This window comes from Peromyscus californicus, unplaced genomic scaffold (assembly GCF_007827085.1).
Source record: "Peromyscus californicus insignis strain IS unplaced genomic scaffold, ASM782708v3 Scaffold_14__1_contigs__length_90479793_seg_2, whole genome shotgun sequence".
In the NCBI taxonomy this organism is placed as follows: domain Eukaryota; kingdom Metazoa; phylum Chordata; class Mammalia; order Rodentia; family Cricetidae; genus Peromyscus; species Peromyscus californicus.
The window spans coordinates 68,125,176-68,150,050 of NW_026294436.1; the positions used below are offsets into that span (position 1 = coordinate 68,125,176).

The following is a 24,875-nucleotide window of genomic DNA, read 5'->3' on the forward strand; positions in this document are numbered from 1 at the left end:
ATGTGAAGACTATAAAGATAATGTATTTTCTCACTTTTATCTCCTAATATCAAGAGATGTTTGAAAACTTTGATATCAGAACACTCCCCCCCCCCATTGGGTTTTTTTTTTTGTTTGTTTGTTTGTTTGTTTGTTGAGACAGTGTTTCTCTATGTAGCTTTGGGTATCCTGGAACTCACTCTGTAGACCAGGTTGGCCTTTCACTCAGAGATCCACCTGCCTCTGCCTCCTGAGTGCAGGGATTAAAGGCATGCTTGACCACTGCCCAACATTTCTCCCTATTTTTATAAGCATGAACAAACAAAACAATCAGTTGATTCATTTTGATGAACCAAGCTTCCAGATAACAAACTAATCACTGTCTTAGTGTGTGTGACCACCCCTCCTTGGCCACATCATCATTTATTTTAGCTTTGCCTGTAGTTATAAAGTACAGTTTTAAAGGCCAGGCATGGTGGTACACACCTTTAATCACAGCGGAGACAGAGGCAGGCAGAGCTCTATGAATTCTATGTATCTCTAAGACTTCCAGGTCAACCTTATCTACATAGTGATTTCCAGAACAGCTAGGGCTTTGTAGAAACTCGGTCTTAGAAAAACCCAAAATAAAGCAAAACAAAAACAGCAACAACAAAAAGAACAAGCTTAAGGGCAAAGACTAATGATACAAAAACAGTATAAAGAACCTTTCTCCAGTGCTTATGGCTACTGGTTATTGGTTATGAAGAAAACATAGAATAAAATATCTGTAGCATTAAAAAAAAAACAACAATTATGTACAAATTCTTAATTTCCATGATGCACAGTTTCTGTTCTCGAGCAGTAAATTCAGAATTTTGGAGGAGTCCATACTTTCATTTATGCAGCCTTAACTGAACTATAAAGTCATTTCTTCCAGTGACTTTAAGGTGGCCTCCCTTTAGCTTTTACTCATTAATGTTTGTTCACATCTCCGTGATAATCTGTTCATTAACAGATCAGTCCTTCAGGCCCAGCGGGGGGGGGGGGGGGGGGGGGGGGGGGGGCGGGCGCACAGAGCCAGGCAGATCTCTGTGAGTTCGAGGCCAGCCTAGTCTACAGAGCGAGATCTCGGGCAGGCATCAAAACTACACAGAGAAACCCTGTCTCAAAAAAACCAAAACCAAAGTAGATCAGTCCTTCAAGTAGTATTTTTCCATACATCTCTGGCCATTCTTCAGGGTCCTCTTCCCTAACTCCTCCCCTCTTTTCACACGGCTTAACAATTTCACTATCCACCTCCATAACTAATATATGGCTGTCAACGTCCCTCTTGAAAGTGAACTCCAGGCCGATCCCTAGAACAATCCACATTGAGAAGGAAAAATGGATTCTTGTGAAGGCAGCAAGTCACTTACATCGGATGCTAAAAATTGTAATAAAAATAATTTTCAAAGCGGCAATCAGAATCGGATATGTGCCGCCCCCCACCCCCCACCCCCCCCCCACCCTATTTTCATCTCCACACTCAACTTGGCGATGGAAACCTTCCATTTTCCGGCTGGCACAAGACCAAGACGTAAGTCTGGGCCAAACCAATGGGAAAGCGGAAGCTAACATCCACTTCCGGGTCACGTTCCGAAGCCTCCACGGAGCTGGAGAGGCTCTGCCGCTTTCCCATAGGCAACGCACGAGGTAGTACTCATGCACGCTCCCCGACTGCCCGCCGGGCTGGTTCTGCGCAGGCTCACAGGAAGCGCTGGCCAACTCTTGCTTCCGGAGAGGGTTTTCTCTGCCTGTCCGCGGCGTGGAGACCCGGCAACTCTGCAGCCGGGCTATAGCCACTCGCGGGGTCGGTGCGCCCTCCGCTCCCACTGCAATTGGAAGAGGTATGTGAGCATCCTGCTTCTTCCTTCTGCTATTTCCTCTTGACTTTCTGTAATCTTGGGTTCTGGGAACGTGAGTTACGGGGACTGTGAAGTGTTGGTTACCGTGGCAACCGCCACCACGCCAGTTTGAGTTCTTGAGAACTGGAGAAGGGTTTGCGTTAGGTCTCCCTTACCATAGTGGTGGGTCGATTTCACATTCAGGCGTTTTTTCAAGCTTTTGCGCCGAACGGTTGAGTTTGATTTTTTAAAAGGCTTAATCTGGATTGAAGGCGGAGGAGCAAAATTTGAGGCAGCTCTTGGGAGATGGCCCAGCAGGGAATAGCCATTACCGTCAAGCCAGGTGAGTGCGATCCATGGTGGAAGGACCCCTGTAAGTTATCCGCTGACGTCCACACGGGCGCGGTCGCTCACCCCGCACAATAAACAAAATGTAGTATTAAAAAAAGAAATTGTCAGCAGGCACAAGGCCCCGGGTTCCATCTCCAGCACCGCAGAAAACAGACAGACAAAAGCAGCACCAGTGCATTAATCCTGGACAAGTCTGAAGGTGTCCGGAACTAGGTTGGTGCTGTAGGATTCAGAAAGGAGGGGAGTTTGGTGGAATTCTAAATTGTAGTACCGGAAGCTTCAATACTCGGTAGATACACAGAACAGGGGTCTTGAGCTTTTTGACAGGTAAATGCAAGCTCAGTGGCACATGGCTACTTTGGTAGAGTCATTTATTTGCCACGATCCCCTGCCCACCTCCTAGCCATTTTCGTCATACCAGCTAGTCTGTGTGCTTTGCATTTCCTAGATCCTGTCTTCGCTTCTTTTGGTCACATTACATACTTTGAGTCCTGTAGTTTTCATTACTGACGTGGAAGAAAACAAGGTTGCTGCTGTGATTAAATTAGCTAATTTATAGGCTAAGTATGTACTTAATTCCTGGTAAATACTAGCTACTGCTATTATTGTACTTGTTATATTGTGTTGGTGCTGTGGGATGTTCTGTATGTCAAATGTGTTGCTGATTAGTCAATAATTAAAACACTGATTGGCCATTGGCTAGGCAGGAAGTGTAGGCGGGACAAGGAGGAGAATAAAGCTGGGAAGTGGAAGGCTGAGTCAGAGAGACACTGCCAGCCGCCACGATGAGAAACAGCATGTGAAGATGCCGGTAAGCCACGAGCCATGTGGCAAGGTATAGATTAATGGAAATGGATTAATTTAAGCTGAAAGAACAGTTAGCAAGAAGCCTGCCACGGCCATACAGTTTGAAACCAATATAAGTCTCTGTGTTTACTTGGTCGGGTTTGAGGGGCTGTGGGACTGGCAGGTGAGAGAGATTTGTTCTGACTGTGGGCCAGGCAGGAAAACTCTACCTACATGTTGGTATCTATCCTTCGATTTCTTTCAGTAGCTTTAGGTTTTTACTTTGTAATCAGGATGTCTCATTTTTGTATGTACTTGATACATGGCTTTACAGTAGTCTTGATTTTTTTATGGATTTTAAAAAGGATTCTTATTTTACGTGTATGAGTGTTTGCTTGCATGTAATTGCACTACATATATTCCTGTTGAGAAGGTCATTGGATGTCTTGGAACTAGGGTTCCAAAAGATCATGAACTGTTATGCATGGGTGCTGGGAACCCGAACAACATGGGTCCTCTAGAAAAGCAGCAAGTGCTCTGCTGAGCCATCTCTCCAGTCCCCAGTCATCGTCACCGTCTTTTTTTTTTTAAGTGGAACTTCAGTTTGGGCTGTTGAGGACTTGAACAGATTCAACTGTTACTTTAAAAGAACTACCAGATACAATGGGTTCTGCTGCTCAGGTGATATTTATTAGAAGAAAAGATGGCTACTTTTCTGTTCAGTTCAGTTGCCCGTGGATTAGCATGTACTGAAGCTGACGGATACTCTTCCGTTTTGACTAGATATGAGCGATTTCGGGGAAGAATTGACAAAGCTTGCTGTGGCAGAGGATGGCAAGAGAGAAACTTCTGTGTTCTCTAATCCAGGAATGCACTTCCCGTGGCTTCAGAATCGTGTAGAAACTGTAGGTAAGTGGACACTTTCGAAGCCTTTCACTCTAGTGCAAGGAAGTGCTGAGATTGAACACAGATTCGAAATGAATAACCAAGCTAGTTAGTTTTTCCCCGCCCCACAGTTTATTTTAGTTGTTGTTGGGACAGGGTGCTATTTATCCCTGGCTGGCCTGGAACTCACTGAATGTAGCTCAGGCTAGTTTTGAGCACATGGTTGTTCCTTTGCCTCAGCCTCTGAGTGCTGGGATTACAGGTGTGAACCATGATGTCTGATTGATTATCTTGTTAAGATTAGATGGGAGGTTTCTCTTTTTCTTTCTTACAGCTGTAGACAAAAAGGAAGTTATAAGAAATCAGTTCTCTTTTTTCTTTTAGGGTTTTTTTTTTTTTGCATTTAAACTAATACAGAGTCTATATTATAATAGATATATATTTATTTTTAAATTTTTGGTCCTCTCTACTGAGCACTTGTATCTTTGGCATTGGCAAAATATTAAGGACTTACAGATGAAGAAAATGTGGTCTCTCATGGAGGAGCACATACATAGGAAATGTTAAGGAAATTTCTGTTGAATTCAATGGAAATAATGCCTTATAGAATTGATGTAATAGGTTTAGAAAGCGTTTTTCTTCATTTGTAATCTAATGTAGGTGCAGACAAGGTTTTTAATGGGTTAACCTCTATAAGACTATAGAAAGAAGCCGGGATCTGTGTGCTGCCGTGTGTCAGACTTTAAATACACGTACACCAGCACTTTTCTTACTGCTCTTGATGCTGTTCTTGGCTCCTGGATTTAGCTCCATTTAAAAAGAAAAATTTATTTGACTTTATATTTCCTGTAAGTTAGTCCTCAGTAAATGTGTGCACTGGCATTTTTCATGTGAGGACACTGAATTGCAAAGAAATTAAACTCTTAAGTAATGATATAAGGAAGCAAATCAGGTCTGTCTGATCTCAAATCCTATGATTTTTTTTTTTTTTTTTTTTTGGTTTTTCGAGACAGGGTTTCTCTGTGTAGCTTTGCACCTTTCCTGGAACTCACTTTGTAGCCCAGGCTGGCCTCGAACTCACGAAGATCCGCCTGGCTCTGCCTCCTGAGTGCTGGGATTAAAAGTGTGCGCCACCACCTCCTGGCTCAAATCCTATATACTTTTAACCATAAAGAGGTAGGTAGAGATTGGCCTGAGAGCAGTCTCCAGTTCGGTGAATTATTTGAACAGATTATTTGCCTGTTTTGTGGGCTGGTTGCCTGGAGTTGTTGCGATATAAGCAGCTTGTGTAGTTCTTACTAGATGCAGGGCCTGCTTCAGAGAGCCGGCTGAGGCACAGCAGTCTCCATTCCTTCCTTCCTTTTTTTTCTGTCGTCTCCCTTTCTAGTTAGCTTTCAGATAATTCCGGTACTGCTAGTGTCAGGCCCACGAGGGTGTCAAGGCTGGGGATCCTGGGTGTTTGGAGTGCGCGTTAAGTGTCTGAGAAGTACCTGGTCTGTGCTGTCGTCTTCCCTCCAGCCCTCCTCAAGACAGGGTCTTGCTGATCAAACCAGGTTGGCCTCGAACTCGCAGCAATCCTCCTGCCTTTGTCTTCCGTTGCTGGAGTGGTGGATGTGCACCACCGTGCCCCACTGAGGGGCTGCAGTCTTAATCATGTTTGTAACTTATGTGACCCTGTGAGTATGTTCTGTGTGCTGTCTTGTAATACTTATTAAACTGTCTTGGCAGTTTTAAGGTGTCATATAAATTGTTTTGTAAGTTTATAGTTGCAGGTGAAAAAGTTTCACCCTGTGATGGATTTTTAAAATGGAGTTCTGTTACTTTTAAAATAACCTGGTGGAATCTAAGCATACAGAAATTTTTAAATGATAACAGATAGTAAAAAGCGGTGGTGGCGCACGCCTTTAATCCCAGAACTTGGGAGGCAGAGCCAAGCGGATCTCTGTGAGTTCAAGGCCAGCCTGGGCTACAGAGTGAGTGAGTTCCAGGACAGGCACCAAAGCTACACAGAGAAACCCTGTCTCAAAAAAGCCAAAAAAAAAAAAATGCTTTTAATAGATGGGAGTTTTAGAATATTGCTTTTTTGAAGACAGTATATATCACTACACACACACACACACACACACACACACACACACACACACATATTCTTAATGTCTCATATATTGTAAGTATTAGGAGTTTTATTTTTGCATTGAGACATTGTAACTATTGGTTGTATACAGTTGATCAAAGTAACATAAAAGCTTCGTTGAGAGATTGTTGGGACTTAAATATTAGAGTAAATTTTAATTTGTATTTTATCTCAACAAAATAGACAAGGGTATCACTTTTTCCTCAGTTGCATTATGAACCCATGGGTAATTGTTCTGTCTTTATCTCCCTTCCCCTGGCATGATCACTTGAGTTTTGAGGCAGAGTCTTGCTGTAGCCCAGGCAGACCCCAGACTCAGTTTTCTAGCCACAACGGAATTATAGGTGTGCACCACAGTTTGACTGTTCTCTATTTTTCTCCCCTATGGAGGACAGATTTAACATCAATTTTATTGTTTGTTTCACAGAATTATTAAAAAAGAAAAACCGAGAGAGAGTAAGGGAGAGTCAGGAGGACTGAGAGATGCACAGGAGGTGGAAGGGAGGGACATTGAGTTTGAGACGGTGTAGGGAAAAGGGGCTTCTGGGACATCAGCGGAGAAGGAAGGGCAGCTGGTGATTTCTCTGCCTCTCTGAGCTAGCAGGCTTTCACCCCAGCGTCTGGCTCCCGAGTCTTTATTGGTAAAATTGAACAATTGAGATTTTTGTTAAAACAACACCTCCTTTTTGGGAGGCAGAGGCTATCAGATCTCTAAGTTCCAGGGAAAACAAAGTTAGCAGTATCTCTGTGGTTTTGACAAGACAGATTTTGGAAATCATCTGACTTGCAAGGGGCAATGTTAAGAGCCGTTCACTTGTAAGCCTCATCTTTTGCCTGCAAGTATTATGTACATTTTGACTGTAGGCCTTGAACACAGGCATAGTTCTCTAGAAGATCAGTTTTAGGAAGGAGTGTGTGGCGACACAGATACACACATTGATTTTGTGCTCTTTCTGATTATTATGGGCATGCTGGGGATTATATCCAGAGTCTTGCATGTGGCTTGTAGTGCCACTGAGCGGCAGCCTCTCTCCTGGCTGTTTACATTTAAGAAAATTTTACTGTGTTAAATTTATTTTGGCTTCTATGTATATGAGTATTTATGTATGTGTGTGTACTATGTATGTGGTACCCACAGAGGCCAAAAGAGAGTGTTGGATTCCCTGGAGTTATTGACATAGATGTGTGTTGCCATGTGGCTGTGGGAACCAAACCTGGTCTTCTGCAAGAGCAGCAAGTACCATCTTTGCCATTGAGCCATCTTTCCAGTCCCTAAGATTTTTATTTCTTATTATGTGTATATGTATGTGTCTTTCGGTTTGTGCATGTGAGTGCAGTGCCCATGGAGGCCAGAAGAGGGTGTCAGATTCCCTGATCTGGAGTTACAGGTGATTGTGAGCTGCCTGGGTGCTGGGACCTGAATTCTCAGGGTCTCTTTAAGAGCAGCACGTGATCTTAACATCCGAGCTGTCTCTCCAGGACCTGCCCAGATTGTTTGAAAAGTATCTTCTCATGGTTCCTATTGGTCTCTGTACTTGCTTAAGTAAGGGAGTCTGGCTGGAAGACTAGGGCCTGGAACCAGGGACGATTGTGCACACCTGCAACTCCATTGTTTGTGAGACCAGGCAGGAAGAGTCCCAGGTTGTACTGGCTACATAGTGAGCTTGAGGTCAGCCTGGGCCATGTGAGTCCCAGGAAACCAGGAACAAAATAGAAACAAAACAAAACAAAACAAACAAACAAAAAAGAAAGAAAGAAAAAGACTGCTGGCCAAACAGGATCGGTTAGAAGGGAAAAGGAGCTATCAGTCTAACTTGTCTCTTCTATAATATAATAGTGTAACTAAGCTCATGGACTGTTACCATGGAGATTCTCAGTACTTCATAGACCTAGCTGATGCTAATGTTTACAACTGTGTGGATCTTGATTCATTTACTATTACTGAATTACTGGAAACTTGATCCTTAAACAAAAAAGGTTCACTTGGAGTTTTCTGAACGTTAGTGGGTAATAAAGACCATATTTCCCTAGCATGATAGCATTGGTGACTTTTACCCATTTTAAATACTGGGGCCTGTTCCTTTGGAAGGTTCTATCCAAGTTATTTAGTAAAGGAACAATCAGTTTTAAAAGATATAGGGAGCTGGTAGGACAAGGCCATCTACTATATTTATTGAGGCAGAATTTCCTTATGTAGTGCAGTGTTTGGACTCACAGTCCTGCCTCAGTCTCTTTAGTGCTCAGATTACAGTGCCCTTGTGTCCAGCTTGGTTTTCGGATTCTCCTTTGAGTTTCTATATAAGCTAATTTCAAGAGTATGGAAAGACTGAATGTATAGCACAGTGGCTCCTTGCATAAGATCCACGCAGGACTACTTGTCAACATTCCATCATCGGTCGGGAGACCACTAAAACTAATATTATATGGCAGGGTTTAAGTTAGTGGGCTTGATACTGTGATAGGCTGGGTCATAGCACTTGCTGCCCTTATTAAAACTTGTATTTACTGAGGTTTTTGAGTAGCTGAATTGGAGTCAGTGGAGTAATCCGTCTTCTGTCCATTGTTGCAGTGACTGGAGGGAAGAGGAAGAGGGATTTTACTCAGACGACAAGCGCGTGTTTAAACTTTATCCACGAAGCCCTGCTGAAGCACCAGTGGCAGCGGGCTGCCGAGTATATGCACAGTTACTTACAGACCCTGGAGGATTCCGACACCTACAAGAGACAGGCTGCCCCTGAGGTAGACGCGGGAGTCTGCTGGACGCAGCCGGTTGCTGGCAGTTCTGTGTCTAGCTCTGCCCACAGGGCCTTTTGTTTCCCCTGCCTCTGCTTCCTGAGTCCTGGGGTGGTGGGTATGCCACCACCATGCCTGGCTCACTCCTTCCTTTCATTGTCAGGACTCCATTGTATGGAATATCATTTCATACATCCACTCATCAGTGGATTCGCTCAACGTTTCATGTATGTGTTTTCGCATGGTGCTTGCTTTAATTTCTCTTTGGTATATACTGAGGAGTAGAGTTATAGGTTATATGATAACGCTACCTTTAATCTCTTAAGGTTTTACCAAACTCCTTACCAAAGTGGCTTTTCCACTTTATATTTCTACCAGTAATATTTAATGTTCTAATTTTTTCACATCCTCATTGATAATTTCTATCTATCTACCTACCTACCTACCTACCTACCTACCTACCTACCTACCTATCTATCTATCTATCTATCTATCTATCTATCTATCTGGCAGTCTTGATTTGGATACCGTGCTGGCCTCAGACTCAGGTTTACATCAGGCCTCTGTCTAAACCTCCTGAGGCTGGGAGGCATGAGCAACCATGCCTGTCTTTTTTGATACTTCAAGTTGTGAAGTAGAATTTGCTCGTGTTATGATTTGTATTTCCCTGTTGACTAATGATGGAGACGGGGCTTCTCAAAACCGTGGTTGGTTATGAGAACACTGATGGCTTTCCATTTCCCGAGCACCAGCCACAGTCCTCTGCTTGCTGTGGCCTTCCTCAGGATGTGCTCACCCTCTTCCTGGTCTTCCCGTCTGACCCCATTTCTTTACCTTGGGTGTTCTTCTCTAGCCTCACTGCCGTTGCTTTCCGTGGAGCAGGTGAGGCAAACTCTATCCCTTCCATTTCCTTTTCTTGGAAGGGTCTTTCTTCAGCCACTGCCACCCTCCTGAGGCCTCTTCTAGTGACTCCGCTCACATACCCATCCCTGCCCTTTGCCCAGCACTCCTGATGTCCTGTTGTGTAAAAAGCCAGATGTGGAGGTGCACACCTGATAGACCAGCAGGGGAAAGAGAGGCAGAGGCAACTTTCTTTTAGAGACTCCTGATTTTATTCATCTACTTTAGGTTGAAAGAGAAATAGACATTTGCTCCCTGAGAAAAGCAGAACTCAAGTTGTGTCACCAAAATGTGGCCTGAGGACATATATTTCATTACAATTTGTCTTTTCTGATAAATACTCTTCGATTGCCAGCCTAAGTACATAGCACATACACTCAGTGTGGATGAAAGTTCAGGGAGCATGGACGTGTCTGCTGTCTGCGCTTGGAGGGTTGAAGATGAGATTTTGGGGAGCGTGGACATGTCTGCTGTCTGCCCTTGGAGGGTTGAAGATGAGTTAGCCCTGTAGGAACCTGTTTTCTGATTTACCATTTCATACTGATTTTTAAGTTTATGCTGAATATGCATCTTAATGGTGCCTTCTAGAGAGCACTGATTTAATAATGGCACTCTTACTTTTACCTAGGGTAGTGGTGTGAGTGAGAATGCCCCCATAGGCTCTGATTCCACTGGTGGTACTGTCAGAGTGTAGAGATCACTGTGCTTCATGCTTGCCCTTAAGGTGTGAGCTTGCTGCCACCATGCCTTTGTGCTCCGTTGCAGACTAACCCTCTGAACTGTGAGCCTAAATACACTCTTCTTCTAAGTGCCATGGTCATGGTGTTTTGTCACAGCAACAGAAACATCACCAATCCAGCAGAATTTTGAGATGTAGTGATTACCACCTACTTAAGAATGCAGGTTTGCTAGGGAAGTGTAGTGAAGTCTGGACTGGTGGTCTCCATGGAGAGGAAGTATAAGTTGCTTTTAAATGTTATAATCAGGAAAAAACAAACACAGTTTTGTAGGAAGAAACTGGATAAGGTAAGGATTTATTGTTTTGATACTGATTTCTGCTTTGATAGATCATTTGGAAGCTTGGAAGTGAAATTCTATTTTATCACCCCAGAAGCAATGTGGAGACTTTTAATAGCTTTGCTGACCGGATGAAAAATATTGGTGTCTTGAATTATTTAAAGGTGAGAATGTAGATTTTTATATATTTTTTAAAATCATTTATTTTATGAGCATTGATTGGTGTTTTGCCTGCATGTATGTCTGTGTGAGGCTGTCAGATCCTCTGGAATTGAAGTTACAGACAGTTGTGAGTTGCCATGTAGGTGCTGGTAATTGAACCTGGGTCCCCTGGGAAAGTAGCCAATGTTCTTAACTGCTGAGCCATCTCTCCAGCCCCAGATTTTATATTTTTAATGTGTGTTTATTTTAATTGCCTGTATCAATGCTGAGATAGAAAATCATGGAAAATCGTTAAGTCCCGTGGGTAAGGAGACAGGAGAATACTACTGTGCAGACTGCTCGTTTCTGGTTTCCAGCCACCTTCCATGTGATCGGATTGGAACCCTGTTGGTCTGTCTCTGGCTGTCAAACCCAGTTCTTCAGAGATGAGGCTGGTCCTCACTGTGGACACAGCCAGTCCTCACATGGTTGCTGACCTGACTTGAGCCAAGCTGGCAGTTTTGGAAAAAAGCAAACTGTGAAACAAAGTAGGAACTTGAACTTGTTCAAATGCTGTAACGTTCCTGCTGTTTGGATAGAACCTTCTCTCCGAATTCCTGTCTTTTAATAATAGTTTTTCTGCGAAAGGGACTGAGACCATCCCACAGTATTATAGCCTCTTCTCTATTATATACTCCTAACTAAAAGAACACCATTCTTTAGTAATTTTATAAATAATCTGTTATTAATATTTTTTCAAGACTGTAAAGTTGTATAAGAACTTGACCACAAGTTGAGTAAATATGATAGAAACCATGCAGTATGCAAAGCATAAAATGTGCATTTCTGGCTCTTGGTTTTGTTTCGGCTCTTGGTTTTGTTTTTACTTGTTCAGTTTTCTAATATTTTGTGTGTGTGTGTGTGTGTGTGTGTGTGTGTGTGTGTGTGTGTGTGTGTGTGTGTGTGAGAGAGAGAGAGAGAGAGAGAGAGAGAGAGAGAGAGAGAGAGAGAGAGACTATGTCTGGAGGTCTGATGTTGACACTGGGATTCTTTCTTGATCATCCTCCACCTTACCTATTGAGGTAGGGTTTCTTGCTGACCCAGAGCTAACTGGTTCTGGCCGGCTAATCTGGCTAACCAGTTTGCTCTGGGATCCTGGATCCACCTCTTGTGCACTGGGGTGATAGGCAGGCCCCTATGCCTACCAACTTGTTCTGTGGGTTCTGGGGATCTAAACTCTGGTCCTCATGCTTTCTCCGCATAGCTTATCCACTGAATCATCTTCCTAGCACTTCCCGCTCCCACACACTTTTTATTTTTTTTTTTTATTTTTTTTTTTTGAGGCGGAGCCTTGCTGTGTAGCCCAGGCTAGTTTCCAGCTCACAGTCCTACTCAGCCTTCCTGGCTCTGGGATTCCAGCTGAGGCCAGCACGCCCCAGCTCTGTGGTTGTTTTTGCCTTTCAGGGATCCTCTTTCCCTTTAAACTAAATCCATTCTTCAGCACTGCCTGGCAGGATGTTTTCTCTGAGCATATTTGACGTTTGTGAAGTTGTTAGTTAGGCTGTTGTCTACTGTAGGTCAAGCAGGTAAGGCTATGTCATTTATCTTGAGCAGCCTCTTCTGAAGGGTCATCGACAACAGGTGAAGTATGGTGTGAGCAACTAGTTGAGGCTACAGTGTGGCCTCTCTGCCCAGTTCTCTCACTGTGTTGCACTGTATTCTGTGACTCTCAATTACACAGTGTTAGTTGTTTCACAGTGTCTTTCTTTGCTCTTAAAAAATGTAAATGACAGAGTATAGACTATACCACTGTCTGAGCTTTCACCCTCTTCTCTCTCTCTCTCTCTCTCTCTTTTCGTTTTCTCTGTGTAGCCCTGGCTGTTCTGGAATTCACTCTGTAGCCCAGGCTGGCCTCGAACTCACAGAGATCCGCCTGGCTCTACCTCCCAAGTGCTGGGATTAAAGGCGTGCGCCACCACCGCCCAGTTGAGCTTTCACTTTTATTTGAAGGTTCTATTGCATAGTTTTCAGGACTAGGCCAGCGTATGTTACACCTTTCCTGGGGTTTCTGACTAATAGTTCTGACTTTAGCAACAGTGGGTTCTTCTTTTTGGTGCAGATCTCCTTACAACATGCATTGTATCTTTTACATCACGGAATGCTTGAGGATGCAAACAGAAATCTCAGCGATGCAGAGACATGGAGATATGGGGAAAAGTCGTCCTCTCAGGAAGTGTTGATCAACCTTGTTCAGGCCTACAAAGGGCTTTTACAGTACTACACTTGGTCCAAAAAGAAGAAGGAGCTGTCAGAGCTTGGTGAGTGGCCATAGTCAGCTTTCTTTTGGTGAAGGGACAGCAGGGCAGCATGGCTCACACAGACCACTGAGCTCATCCAGATGGGATGGAAGACACATTGCTCTTGGGAGGCTGAGGCTATCTTGAGTTTGAGGTCAGGGTGGGTTATATTACATGATCCTGTCTCAAAAATTCAAGCAAGCACTGGGCTTGTATGGGCAGAAACGCTTTTGGTTTTTTTGTTTTCTTCATTAAAGACACTTAAGGTTAAAGATCTTCTGAAAGCTCCTCTCATTACTCTCCCTAAATCTACTGCAGAGTAAACCATCAACTGCATGCAGAAAGAAAGTGCAATGTTATCTATCCAAAGGAGTGGTAAATACCAGTCCAAACAGTCACGAAAGAACTTGCTCATTTTAGTACCACATGTAAGAAGAAAAGTAAATAACAACTTTAAACCAGTAAACGATTTCCATTTGCTTGCCTCAAATTTTTTTTTTTTTTTTTTTTTTGGTTTTTTCGAGACAGGGTTTCTCTGTGTAGCTTTGTGCCTTTCCTGGAACTCACTTGGTAGCCCAGGCTGGCCTCGAACTCACAGAGATCCTCCTGGCTCTGCCTCCCGAGTGCTGGGATTAAAGGCGTGCGCCACCACCGCCCGGCTCAAATTTTTTTTTTAAATCAAGACAAGGTTTCTCTGTGTAGTTTTGGTGCCTGTCCTGGATCTCACTCTGTAGACCAGGCTGACCTTGAACTAACAGAGATCCTCCTGGCTCTGCCTCCCGAGTGCTGACATTAAAGGCATGTGCAACCACTGCCCAGCTTTGGTCTCATTTCTAAGCACAGACTGAAACTAACTCACCCAGCTACTGAGAAAAGAATCAGTGTGCCTTTTTACTTTGAAGTATCATTTTGTGCTTCTGTTAGCTGTTACTTTTGAAAAACTAACTCTGCTTCAAACCTTTTATGAAATTTAACACATACAGTATAGAATGAACACATGTACAATTCCCATCCCTGTAACCACCACACAGATTAGGGAACTGGTCATTGCTCTCACCTTAACCTGGTAGTTGTACCCATGAGTCTTCTTAATGCTTCCTCTGTGCCTAACTAGTAATCACTCCTGAGCTGGCTAGTTAATGTCAACTTGACACAAGATAGAGTCACTAGAGAGGAGGGAGCCTCAAGTGGAAAAAACACCGCCTCCATAAGGTTGGGCTGAGGGCAAGCATGTAAGGTGTTTCCTTAATTAGTGATTGATGGGAGAGGGCCCAGCCCATTGTCATGGGCAGATGGTACTGGGTTCTATAAGAAGGCCGACTGAGCAACTCAAAGTCATGTAGAGCAAGCCAGAAAGCAGGACTCCTCCAAGGCCTCTGCATCAGCTCCTGCTGCCAGGACCCTGCCTTGTTTGAGTTTCTGTCCTGACTGCCTTCAGTGATGAGGAAGTGTGAGCCAGATATAAACCCTTTCCTCCCCAACTTGATTTGGTCATGGTGTTTCATTGCGGCAATAGTCACCCTAAGACAATTCCTCTGCCTTTATTTATATTCTTCCCATATAACAACTGTAAATGATGAGGGTAATCTTATAAAAGAATCTTAAAAGAATCACAAATCTGAACTTTTATGTATGAAAAACAATCATCTCTACTTTAAATCCTCAGGTTGCATACCCACTCACTAACAGTTTTTTATTAAATCATATCAGGAAGCCGAGGGCAGAAATGGGTACAAGGAATTAGTCATCGCCTTTGATCACCAACACATCCTCGCAAGAAAGGCACATCAGCCGCAGTAGCCAGGCTGCCATTGCTTTTGTTCATGACCTCAACGCGTCCCTCGCTCAACTATTAAGTGTGTCTTTCTACACTTTCAGTTGTTCCCCAAGATTTTCTACCTCAAAGTCATTAACGAAAACATCTTAACCTATCTTTACTAACAATTCTGCATGTCTAAATTCTTTCTAAGGGTGGGGGTTGAATCATTAATCTGCTTCAGCAGCAGTGCTTGGAAAAAGTCAGTCACTGTTATTGTAAGTACTAGTGACAGTGCCCAGTGAGGGACCAGAGACCTCCGAGAGTTTTCATGCAGCCCATAGATTAGGAGGGATGTGGTAACCACGAGGTGGTGACCACAGGGCAATAAGCAGAGCTGTGCTTAATGACAGCATGAGGTCAGTCAACTATTTCTCTTTCAGACTTCTCACAGATCAGGGGCTTCCAGCCACAACCGTTCACGTAGACAGTAGTTTTTATAATTGCCAGGAAAACAGATTACTAATTACTTTTCATATTTTAGAGTTCTGTCCAATTATCTTAATAAATCATCCAATTCTCTGTTTTTTAGTTACATGAAGACATTATTTAAAGCTTTTTTAAAGCTATGATGTACATTGAAACCATGAACACATTTCCCAACATAAAGATTAAAAGAACTTTGGCTAGCCTAACACCTGGGATTAGATCATTTTCCTTAATCTTTAACCTAAACCACAGTCTATATGACTCCTCAGGGAAAACTCCTAAGTCCTAGCTGCGTGACACTTCCTTGTTCCTGTGTTCTATCTTCTGCAGCCCCTACTTTTCAGGGGCGGGGGCAACACTATATCTTACCTTTACCTATATTAACTTTCCCACTAACCTAACCTCTATCATAATCGTACTATATGTGTTAGAAATCCTTAATCATCAAAATTCTATTTAAACTAACACTATTATTGTATAAAATCATTACTTCAATTAACAGTTCAGCTTAAGAGGGAATCATCTTCATAATAATGCACAGGTGAAAATGCCCAGTAGAACAGAATATTTCCATGAGATAATCACACTACAGTAGAGGCAGTGGGGATCCTCCCACACCCATTCATGTCATGCCAAATACCAGAGAACACTTAGACATTTAAAAGTCATCGCAGTAGCAAGAGACGTTCTGTAGCTGAAGCCCTGGGAGCTTGCCTATCTGGGAATCACCCATCAATGCCTTGCATTCTGGTGAACCACACTCCTGAAGCTCAGTTGCCACGTGTTGCTCCTCTGACATGGGCACCGGCAGAATTGGTTGTAGACTTCAGATCTACAAGGATGTCTACTATAAGAGTCTATTACTGTTTTTGTCCTTATATTTAGATGTTTAATCCATTTTGAGTTGCTTTTTTGTACATAAGATAGGTAACAATCCACCCTGTTGTTTTGCATGTGGCTGTCTAGTTGTTTGATTGTACTTTTTGAAAATTCTTCCTTTCAGTCAGGAGATGATGATGTTGCACACCTTTAATCCTAGGACTTGGGAGGCAGAGTCAGGAGGGTCTCTGTGAGTTTGAGGCTAGCATGGTCTACAGAGAAAGTTCCAGAATAGCCAGAGCTGTTTTGCAGAGAAACCCTGTCTTGCGGGGTTGGTGGGGGGTGGTGGTGGTGGTGGAGGGGAGCGTTCCTTTTTTAAATTTGTCTTGTAAGCTATACTGAAAATGAGTTGCTCATAATCATGAAGGTTTAATTTGGGGCTCTGAGTTCTCTCGTGAGTGGTCTATGTATGTTAATCCTTATGTCTGGAGCATACAGTTTTGATTACTATACATTGTAATAAGTTTGGAAATGATAGTATGCATCTTCCAACCTTGCTCTTTTTAAAGATTGTTTAGACTTTGCTCAGCCCCTTGTATTGTCATGAACTGTGAGATCATTCATCTCAGCTTGTCAGTTTATGCAACAGCCGTTGCGATTTTGATAGGGATTATAGGATTTTGGATGAACCTTAGCAGTCGTTTTCTTCTTTATAAACATGAGGCAACTTTACATTCAAATTTATTTAAACAATATTACCTTTCAGAGTATAATTTTTCATATCTTTATAAATTTATTCCTAAGTATTACCTTTGTTGAGTGTGTACTTGTGTTCAGGTGTGCATGAACATTGGGAATATGGGAATGTGGAGACCAGAGGTCAGTCAACCTTGATTGTCATCCTCAGGAGCTGCTGTCCACTATGTTTTTTGAGACAGGGTCTATGTCGCCCTGACTGTCTGGAACTCACCATGTAGACCAGGCTGGTTTTGGAACTCACAGAGATCCTTCTGCCTCTGCCTCCCAGGTGCTGGGATTTAAGGTGTGCATCACTGTGCTCCATCATGTAATCTATTTGTGTGTATTAGTTTTATATCCTGGGATCTTAATGAATTGTGAATGCTTATAAAGTTTTTAAAAATTAAAGTCTATGTGTACTGTCTGCATGTATGTCTGCACCACATACATTCCTGGTGCTTGCAGAGGCCAGAGGAGGGCAGCAGATCCCCTGGGCCTGGATTTATAGATGGTTATGAGCAACATGTGGGTGCTAGGAATCAAACCCTGGTCCTGTAAGAGCAATTAGTGTGTGTAACCACTGAGCCATCTCCACCCACCAGCTCTTAGGAGTTTTTCATGGATTTTTTTTTTTTTTTTTGGTTTTTCAAGACAGGGTTTCTCTGTGTAGCTTTGCGCCTTTCCTGGAACTCACTTGGTAGCCCAGGCTGGCCTCGAACTCACAGAGATCCATCTGCCTCTGCCTCCCGAGTGCTGGGATTAAAGGCGCGCGCCACCACTGCCTGGCTTTCATGGATTTTTTAAGGCTTTCTGTGTACCAGGATCATGTCATCTGAATGGAGATAATTTTTCTTCCTTTCAGTCTAGAGTCATTGTGTTTCCTCGCTTCGTTACCCTGATGAAAACCTAGGGTAGTGAGCAGAAGTTGTGACAGAGGAGGCCTTGTCTTTTTCTCAGATTTCATTGAGCTTGTTAGCTATTTTTTAATTAAATTTTAAATATTTAGAAAAGTTCAGATGGAGTGAGTCCTTCTATTGCTAGACTGGTGCCTGTTTATATGACATAAAGCGTTATTGAGCTTTGTCACGGCTTTGCTGCCTCTGTTGATCACCGTGCACTGGTTTAGTTTAGAGGGTGGCTCTTCATGCTTACGTTAGTTGATAGTCATCTGCTTAGCTAACCTTGGGTGTAGTCTACAATGGCTTTTTCTAGGTGGCTAGACTCAGGATTGCCAATACCCTGTGGGGGAGTTGGGCATTCCGTAAGAGGTACTAGTTAGTTCTCTTTACACTTGTTAGAGTTTACCAGCGTCCACCTGGGCTTGAGCTTTGCTTATGGCTTCTCTAGTAACTTTTTTTTTTTTTTTGGTTTTGCTTATGGCTTCTCTAAATGAATGTATGACTCTCACGTTTGAGCAGATGAAGATGATTATGCTTATACCACAAAAACCCAAAACATGCTCAGCCAGAGCTGCAAGACGTCTGCAAATATTAGTGCACTGCTTAAAACTCCTGGAGTTTGGGATCCTTTTGTGAAGAGTTATGTGGAGGTAAGTCGGTTTTCATAGGCCAGGGTGGCGATGCGCTTGTAGTCCCAGCACTGAGAAGGCTGAGACAGGATTGCTGCAAGCTTGAGCCCTAGGTTAGCCTGGGCTACATTTGTAGTAGAACTCTCTCGAGAACAAAAGTACAAGATTGTGTTAGTTTAATTTTTGTCATATGATCAGAAGGAAGCTAATAGAGGAAATGCTTAAAGTTTTCTCTTTTTTGGTCTAAATAATTTCTGCTTACTAATATGCTATATAAGTTAGTCTTGTTTCGTTTTACCCCGGCTAACTTTTTAATGGTTTGAATGTGAAATGTCCTATAAAGACTAAATTGCTTGAATGCTGGTGGTCACTAACTTTGTGAGATTGTGGAACCTTTATGTGGTAGGGCCTAGCTGGAGGAAGTGGGACTCACGGAGGGGCCTGCTTCCATCCTCTCCTGGTCAGTATCATGTGATGAGTAGTTGCCACATGCTTTCACAGACTAAGCCTTCACCATGTCTTCTCTTTCTTGATGGATTCTGACCCTCTGAACTAACCCAACTGAGTTTTTCTGTATGGCCCTGGCTGTCCTAGAACTCGCTCAGTAGACCAGGCTAGTGTCAAACTCAAGAGATCCGCCCTCCTCTGCCTTTGAGTGCTGCGATTAAAGGCGTGTGCCACCACCACCTGGCTAAATCCTTCCTTCTTTTAGTTGTTTCTGTGAAGTTTTTGGTGGCATTGATGAGAAAAATAAATATACCTGTCATGGCCATGTTCATAGTGATATAATTGTGACTGGCAAGTTTGTTTTTATTGTTGAACATATGTAAAAACATAATAAAAGAAATCATTGCTAAAGATTTGGTGCCATGTAGAAGGGAAGTGGGAAAAATCTGGACCAAATCACAACATAAGGGGTGAGGAGAACGGTGGCTTTTAGAAAGTGTTTAAAATTACCCCCGTATCTCAGAGTCCTTGCAGAAGAACTGAGGGCTTGGGCATGCTTGGCGCTAAAGTGACCATTTTGCTATCAGAAGATAATCTAGTTCATCTGTGAATCGCTTCAAAGGTCGGAGATGTAATTATCGTGTACTCCTTAGTGCTGAAGTTATGAGGGCGCTGAGGTAGTTGAGTCACACTCTTGAGTAGTGTTCTCTACTTTGGGGACGTGGATGGATATCTTGTTCTTACATTGGGGGTCTACATTTTCCAGTAACAAATTCAAGGAAAAAAATGAGACCACATGTAGACCTTCGATCCTGTTTTGTAGAAGTTGTAGGGACGTTAGAAAAGCAGAATGAGTGTTGCTGTTGTCTGCTCTACAGTATTTGTCAGTTTTGCTGTTCTTAGCAGTAAGCTTGTAGCTTCTTTTTGTGGAGTTGTTGTACAGAATTAACCTAAGACGTGCTTTGTTTCATACAGATGCTAGAATTCTATGGTGATCAAGATGGAGCCCGAGAGATACTCACCAATTATGCGTATGATGAAAAGTTCCCCTCAAACCCCAATGCCCACATCTACTTATATGAATTTCTCAAGAGGGAAAAGGCACCAAGAGCGAAACTCATAAGTGTTCTTAAGGTATAGAAACTTCCCCAGTGTTTGAGTAGAAAGGCATTCCTTACATCGCGGCAGCAGGCTGGGGATGTAGCTCAGTGGTAGAGCGTTGGATAGCGTATGCAAGGCCCTGGGTTTGATGCCCAGCACCATAAGACAGAACAACAACTAGTAAACAGCAATGTACGAGTGGTGTACTGTGGTCAGCAAAGAACGCTGCTCCCTCTGTGGAAGGAAGCTTTAGGAGGGAACTCCAGCTCCAGCTCCTGAGGAGAAAGTCTCTCACTCTGCTTGGAAAACACACAGTGATATTTTTGAAAAATCAACTGTACTGAGATTTAGTTGCCATACTTTACAGGCGATCATTTTCATACTTGGTTGCACTTTAATGAGTGTATGCAGCCACAGAACCTCCATGATAATGAAGCTCAAGAGTACTTCTGCAGGACTCAGGAGTCCTTGTCTAACCCCCTAAATACCAGCCCACCTACATGCCCCTGTGCCAGGCAGCCATTGGTCGATTTATTTTAAACCTCTTCTGAAATTTTATATAAATGCAGCCTTATAGTTTTTGCTTTTTTTTTTTTTGGTCTGGCTTCTCTTGCTTAGCATATTTTTAGTTTTCTCCATGCTGTGGTGTGATAATGTATGCATATGTACATATGTGTGCATGCATGTAGAGGTCAGAGCTGGTGGTGTGTCTTCCTGTTGCTCTCCACTTTATTTTTCACAATTGATGATAGCCAACAGGCGTAGAAGTAAGCCCCCTTTGAGCAGCTCCTCACTGAACCCAGCACTCCTCATTGGCTAAACTGGTTGGTCAGTGAGCTCCGGGGAGCCGCCCTTCGCTAAGTTCATAGGCATGCACTGCCTTGACGTGTGAGTTCTAGGGATCTGAACTCAGAGCCTTATGATTGCGGAGTAGGTACTTTATTGAGCATGGGTTTTAGTCATGACTTAAATTTCTTGATGGACGAGGAGACACATACGCATGCATGCATGCACGCATGCGGCTCGCACACACGCTTGGTGGTGCTGGGGAGTGAACTCAGGGCAAGCTCTCTCTCACTGAGCTACAGTACCAGGCCTTATTTTCATTCTTTCACTGTTAAGAATCATGTGCCGAGACATATGTAAGTCTTTGTTCATTTTCTTGGGTAGCTAGCCACCTAAAAATGGGATCACTAAGAAGGAGAGTCTGTACTAACCATCTAAGAAAGTGTACTGTTGACACCACTACTGTCTGTGGATAAAAGTTCAGTCTCTAGCTCCCCTGCCTCCGTCCTGAAGATTGGATCATGGCCACTGTAGTGCTGTATTGGGGTCTCATGTGACTTTAATTCAATGTTCCCTGACTGATGCTGAAAATCTTTTGGGGGCTGCTGACTATTTCCTTGTATTTATTTGTCAACAGTTTGTTTAGATATTTTGTGTGTTTCTTGGGGGTGTTTTTATTACCAACTGGGGAGATTTTATGTAATTTAGATATAATTCCTTTGTTAGATATGGATTTGTTAAATGTGTTGTCTGTGGCTCTTTGCTTGCCTGTATTTTTTTTTTCCAGTCTTCTTGGTGCTGGGGATTGAATGAGTTCCTTCAGTATTCTAAGCATCCACTGTACCACTGTGAGTGTGGTATGTCTTAGTTTGGGATACTATGACCACGGCAACTCTTATAAAGAAAACATCTAATTGGGGTGGCTTGCTTACCATTTCGGAGGTTCAGTCCCTTATCATCATGATGGGGAGCATGGTGGCGTGCAGGCAGATGTGGTGCTGGAGAAATAGCTGAGAGTCCTACATCTTGCAGGCACCAGGAGGTCAACTGACAGTCACACTGAGGGAAGCTTGAGCAAAAGAGACCTCAAAGCCTGCCCCCACAGTGACGCACTTCCTTCAAGGCCACACCTCCTAATAGTGCCACTCCCTTTGGGGCCATTTTCTTTTAAATCACCACAGTATGTTTCTATCCATGCCTCTCTGTATTATATATACATAATACTATATGTTCCATTTCTTAACAGTGTCTTTCAGAGAGCAGAAATCTCAATGATGTCCAAATTTCCGTTTCCTTTTATGGCTTAGTGCCTTTTATCTGAGAAATTTTTGGCCTTCCAAACTAACAGTTCGCTTTTCTGTTTCATTTTTTTAGATATGCTGAATGGTTTTATGCTAAAGGTCTGTGATGGGTTATTTTTGTGTACTGTGATGTGTAAGATTCAGGGTTTTTTTTCTCCACTTGGCTGGTCTAGCACTACTTTTTGAAAAGGCCTGTCTTCTCCATTGGGAGCTTTAAGATCGCTTGGCCCTGATGATATATATTTCTGTCATTGTACCAATAGCATGGTCACTGTAACTGAGGAAGTCTTGGAATCTCATGAAAATTATATTAATCTGTCCATTTTAAATTTTTTTCTGCATTTTCTGGGTCGTTTAACTTTTATATACATTTAAAAATCAGTATGTTGCTATAGAAACAAAAGTCTTGGAGGGATTTTGAATCTGTAGATCAATTTTGAAAGAACTGGCACCTTTTATATATATAAATATATATATTATAAAACAATAAGCACCTTTGTTACATGAGCTATGAATGATGATTTACTTGCCTTTCTGGGCCTTAATCTTCCTCAGATAGAACTCCAGCTCCTTGCCTTCTAGCACGTAGCCATCTGCTCGGCCACACTGGCCTGGTCTTGAGGCAATACAGGCAAGAAGCTTGCCCTGCTGGAATTGCTCCTCCAGAGGACTTCTGATTTTGGTGTTCTTTTTCTTTGTATCATATTTCTTTTGGAGTTTCTTTGATCATTTTTTGTTTAATATTTTTTCTCCTCAGGAGTCGGCTTGGCCCCCTTCTTGCGGCCCAGGGGCAGCGCATAGTGAGACTCATACCACTGTCGGTATGGAGTGTTGTGGAAAAGCACAGTACAGTTCTTCACCAGGGTCTTGGTGTGGACCAGCTCATTATTGGTTTCATTGTAGACAACATCAATGATCCTTGTTTTGCGAGTACAACACACAGAGCCCCAGGAAAAGTTCTCCACATCCAGTCTTAGGGCACTTCTTACTGCCTCCGCGAACTCGGACTGTGTGTATACAATGAGGGCCAATTTTAGTGCTGGCAGCAGGCTGTCCCAGCTCATCCTTCCGCCTCCTTGTGGTAGGGCTTTGTCTTACCCCCGGTCTTGTTGCGATGGTGCCAGTTGTCTCAGGAGATGCCCGTCACTCGGCGCTGGCTGGAAAGAGGAAGCGCAAAGCTTCACGGTCTGGTTTCTAAAATGCAGCCCAGCCTTCTTTTCCTTTTACTCTTTTTTGTTTAACTACGTATGCATGTGTGGGGCTGTGCACATGAGTGCAGATGCCCGAGGTGACTGGAAGAGGGCACTGGAGTCTCTGGGCTTGGAGTTACAGGTACTGGTGAGTCACCTGACATGGCAGCTGGGAACTGAACTCTGGTCATCTGAAAGAGCAGCAAGCTCTTAACTGAGCCATTTTGCCAGCCCCAAGAATTGACGTCTTAATGAGATTGAGGTTTCCAAATGGAACATGGCATGTCTCTAGGTCTTCATTTTTTTCTGAAGTATTTTACTTTCTGGTGTATTATTTTGATAAATTTATTACAAAATAGTTCATGTTTGGGGTTATTATATAGTATTTGTAAATTTTTTTATTATGATAAATATGCATATCAAAACTTTTCACCTTAAGTAATAGTTAACATTAAAACTTAATGATTTCTTGCTGTCATCACCACAGTTTTTGATGTTTTTATTATCACAAAGTTTAGACAGTAAGTTGTTACTGCCTCTCTGAAACCCTGGACATCTGTCTTCTCCTTAATGAATCTGCCTGTTCCAGATACCTCCTCTAGGGCAGAGTCACGCAGCATTTGTCTTTTGTGTGGTTCTAATTCCATGGTCCCTCGGGTTGCAGTGTGTCGGAGCTGCCGTTATTTGAGAGGCTGAGTGTTTGACTGTGCCTACAGAACACCTTTGGCTGGCCCACTCACCTGCTGACAGATGCCCAGGTTGTGTCCTGTCTGACTGTGGTCAGCAGTGCTGTGGAGGAGGTTGCTGTGGGAGTGTTTGAGTGCTTGCTTTTAGTCATTTAGGTGTACACCTAGGGGTGACATTGCTGGATGATATGCGGATTGTTTGTGGAACATTTGGAGGAATCATCAAACTGCTTCCCAGAGCAGCTGTATCCTCTGTGTGCCCTGCTAGGAACAGAGGAGAGTGCAGGCCTTCCACGTCCTTGCCAACTCTTTATCCCACCCCTTTCTTTCAGATCATAGGTTATTCTAGTGGGTGTGAAATGATGTCTCATTGTAGTTTAGATTTGTGTTTCCCTAATGACTAGTCATGGTAGAACATCTTTTCATGTACTTATTGGCCATTTATTACCATCTGTGAGTAATGTCTATTCAAGTCTATTGCCTTTTTAAGAACAATTAGGTAGGGGTGTGTGTGTTGAGTGTAGGCATTCCCTCCCTCCCTCCCGTCCTGAACCTAGGCTCCCCATCATGTTAAGCACATCTTTAACTACTGAGCTCCAGCCCTTCTTCAGCCTCCCAAATGCTGGGATGCAGAGGGACAGGCTTGAACACTTATGTTTAAGATAAAATAATTAGAGAGAAATGCTATTTTTTCTTCTGAGAAACCAAGTATTGGGAGCTAAGAATACGGTCGATAGTCTAAGATCTGTCGTAGCAAAATGAGGATCAGTGTCATAGGTGCAGGGAAAAGCGCAAGTGAGGGGTGGAAGTGCAGAAACGTCTGGCGGGGCTCGGTGGGAAGAGCTGTGCAGGTGTGGTTGGAGTCGGGAAGACAGGGAGGAATAGCACACAAAGCAGATGCAGACAGGCGGCACTAAGGAGCCGTGCCTGAGAGCTCCTGAAACTC

General features: G+C 43.2%; 1 protein-coding gene and 1 pseudogene across 3 annotated transcripts in view; one reads left to right on the top strand and one right to left on the bottom strand.

Annotated features, from left to right (window-relative positions):
- The first annotated feature begins 1,601 nt into the window (after positions 1-1,601).
- Positions 1,602-24,875, top strand: part of Taf1a (TATA-box binding protein associated factor, RNA polymerase I subunit A) — a 38,194-nt gene continuing 14,920 nt past the window's right edge. The window contains exons 1-7 of one of the 3 annotated variants that reach the window (XM_052737915.1): positions 1,603-1,847; positions 3,765-3,890; positions 8,570-8,739; positions 10,701-10,814; positions 12,911-13,109; positions 18,309-18,439; positions 19,841-19,999. In XM_052737915.1, the coding sequence (XP_052593875.1) occupies positions 3,767-3,890; positions 8,570-8,739; positions 10,701-10,814; positions 12,911-13,109; positions 18,309-18,439; positions 19,841-19,999 (897 nt within the window). In that variant the 5' untranslated portion in view covers positions 1,603-1,847; positions 3,765-3,766. The other 2 variants (XM_052737916.1, XM_052737917.1) reach the window with 2 other exon arrangements.
- Positions 20,007-24,081, bottom strand: LOC128109531 (40S ribosomal protein S8-like; annotated as a pseudogene).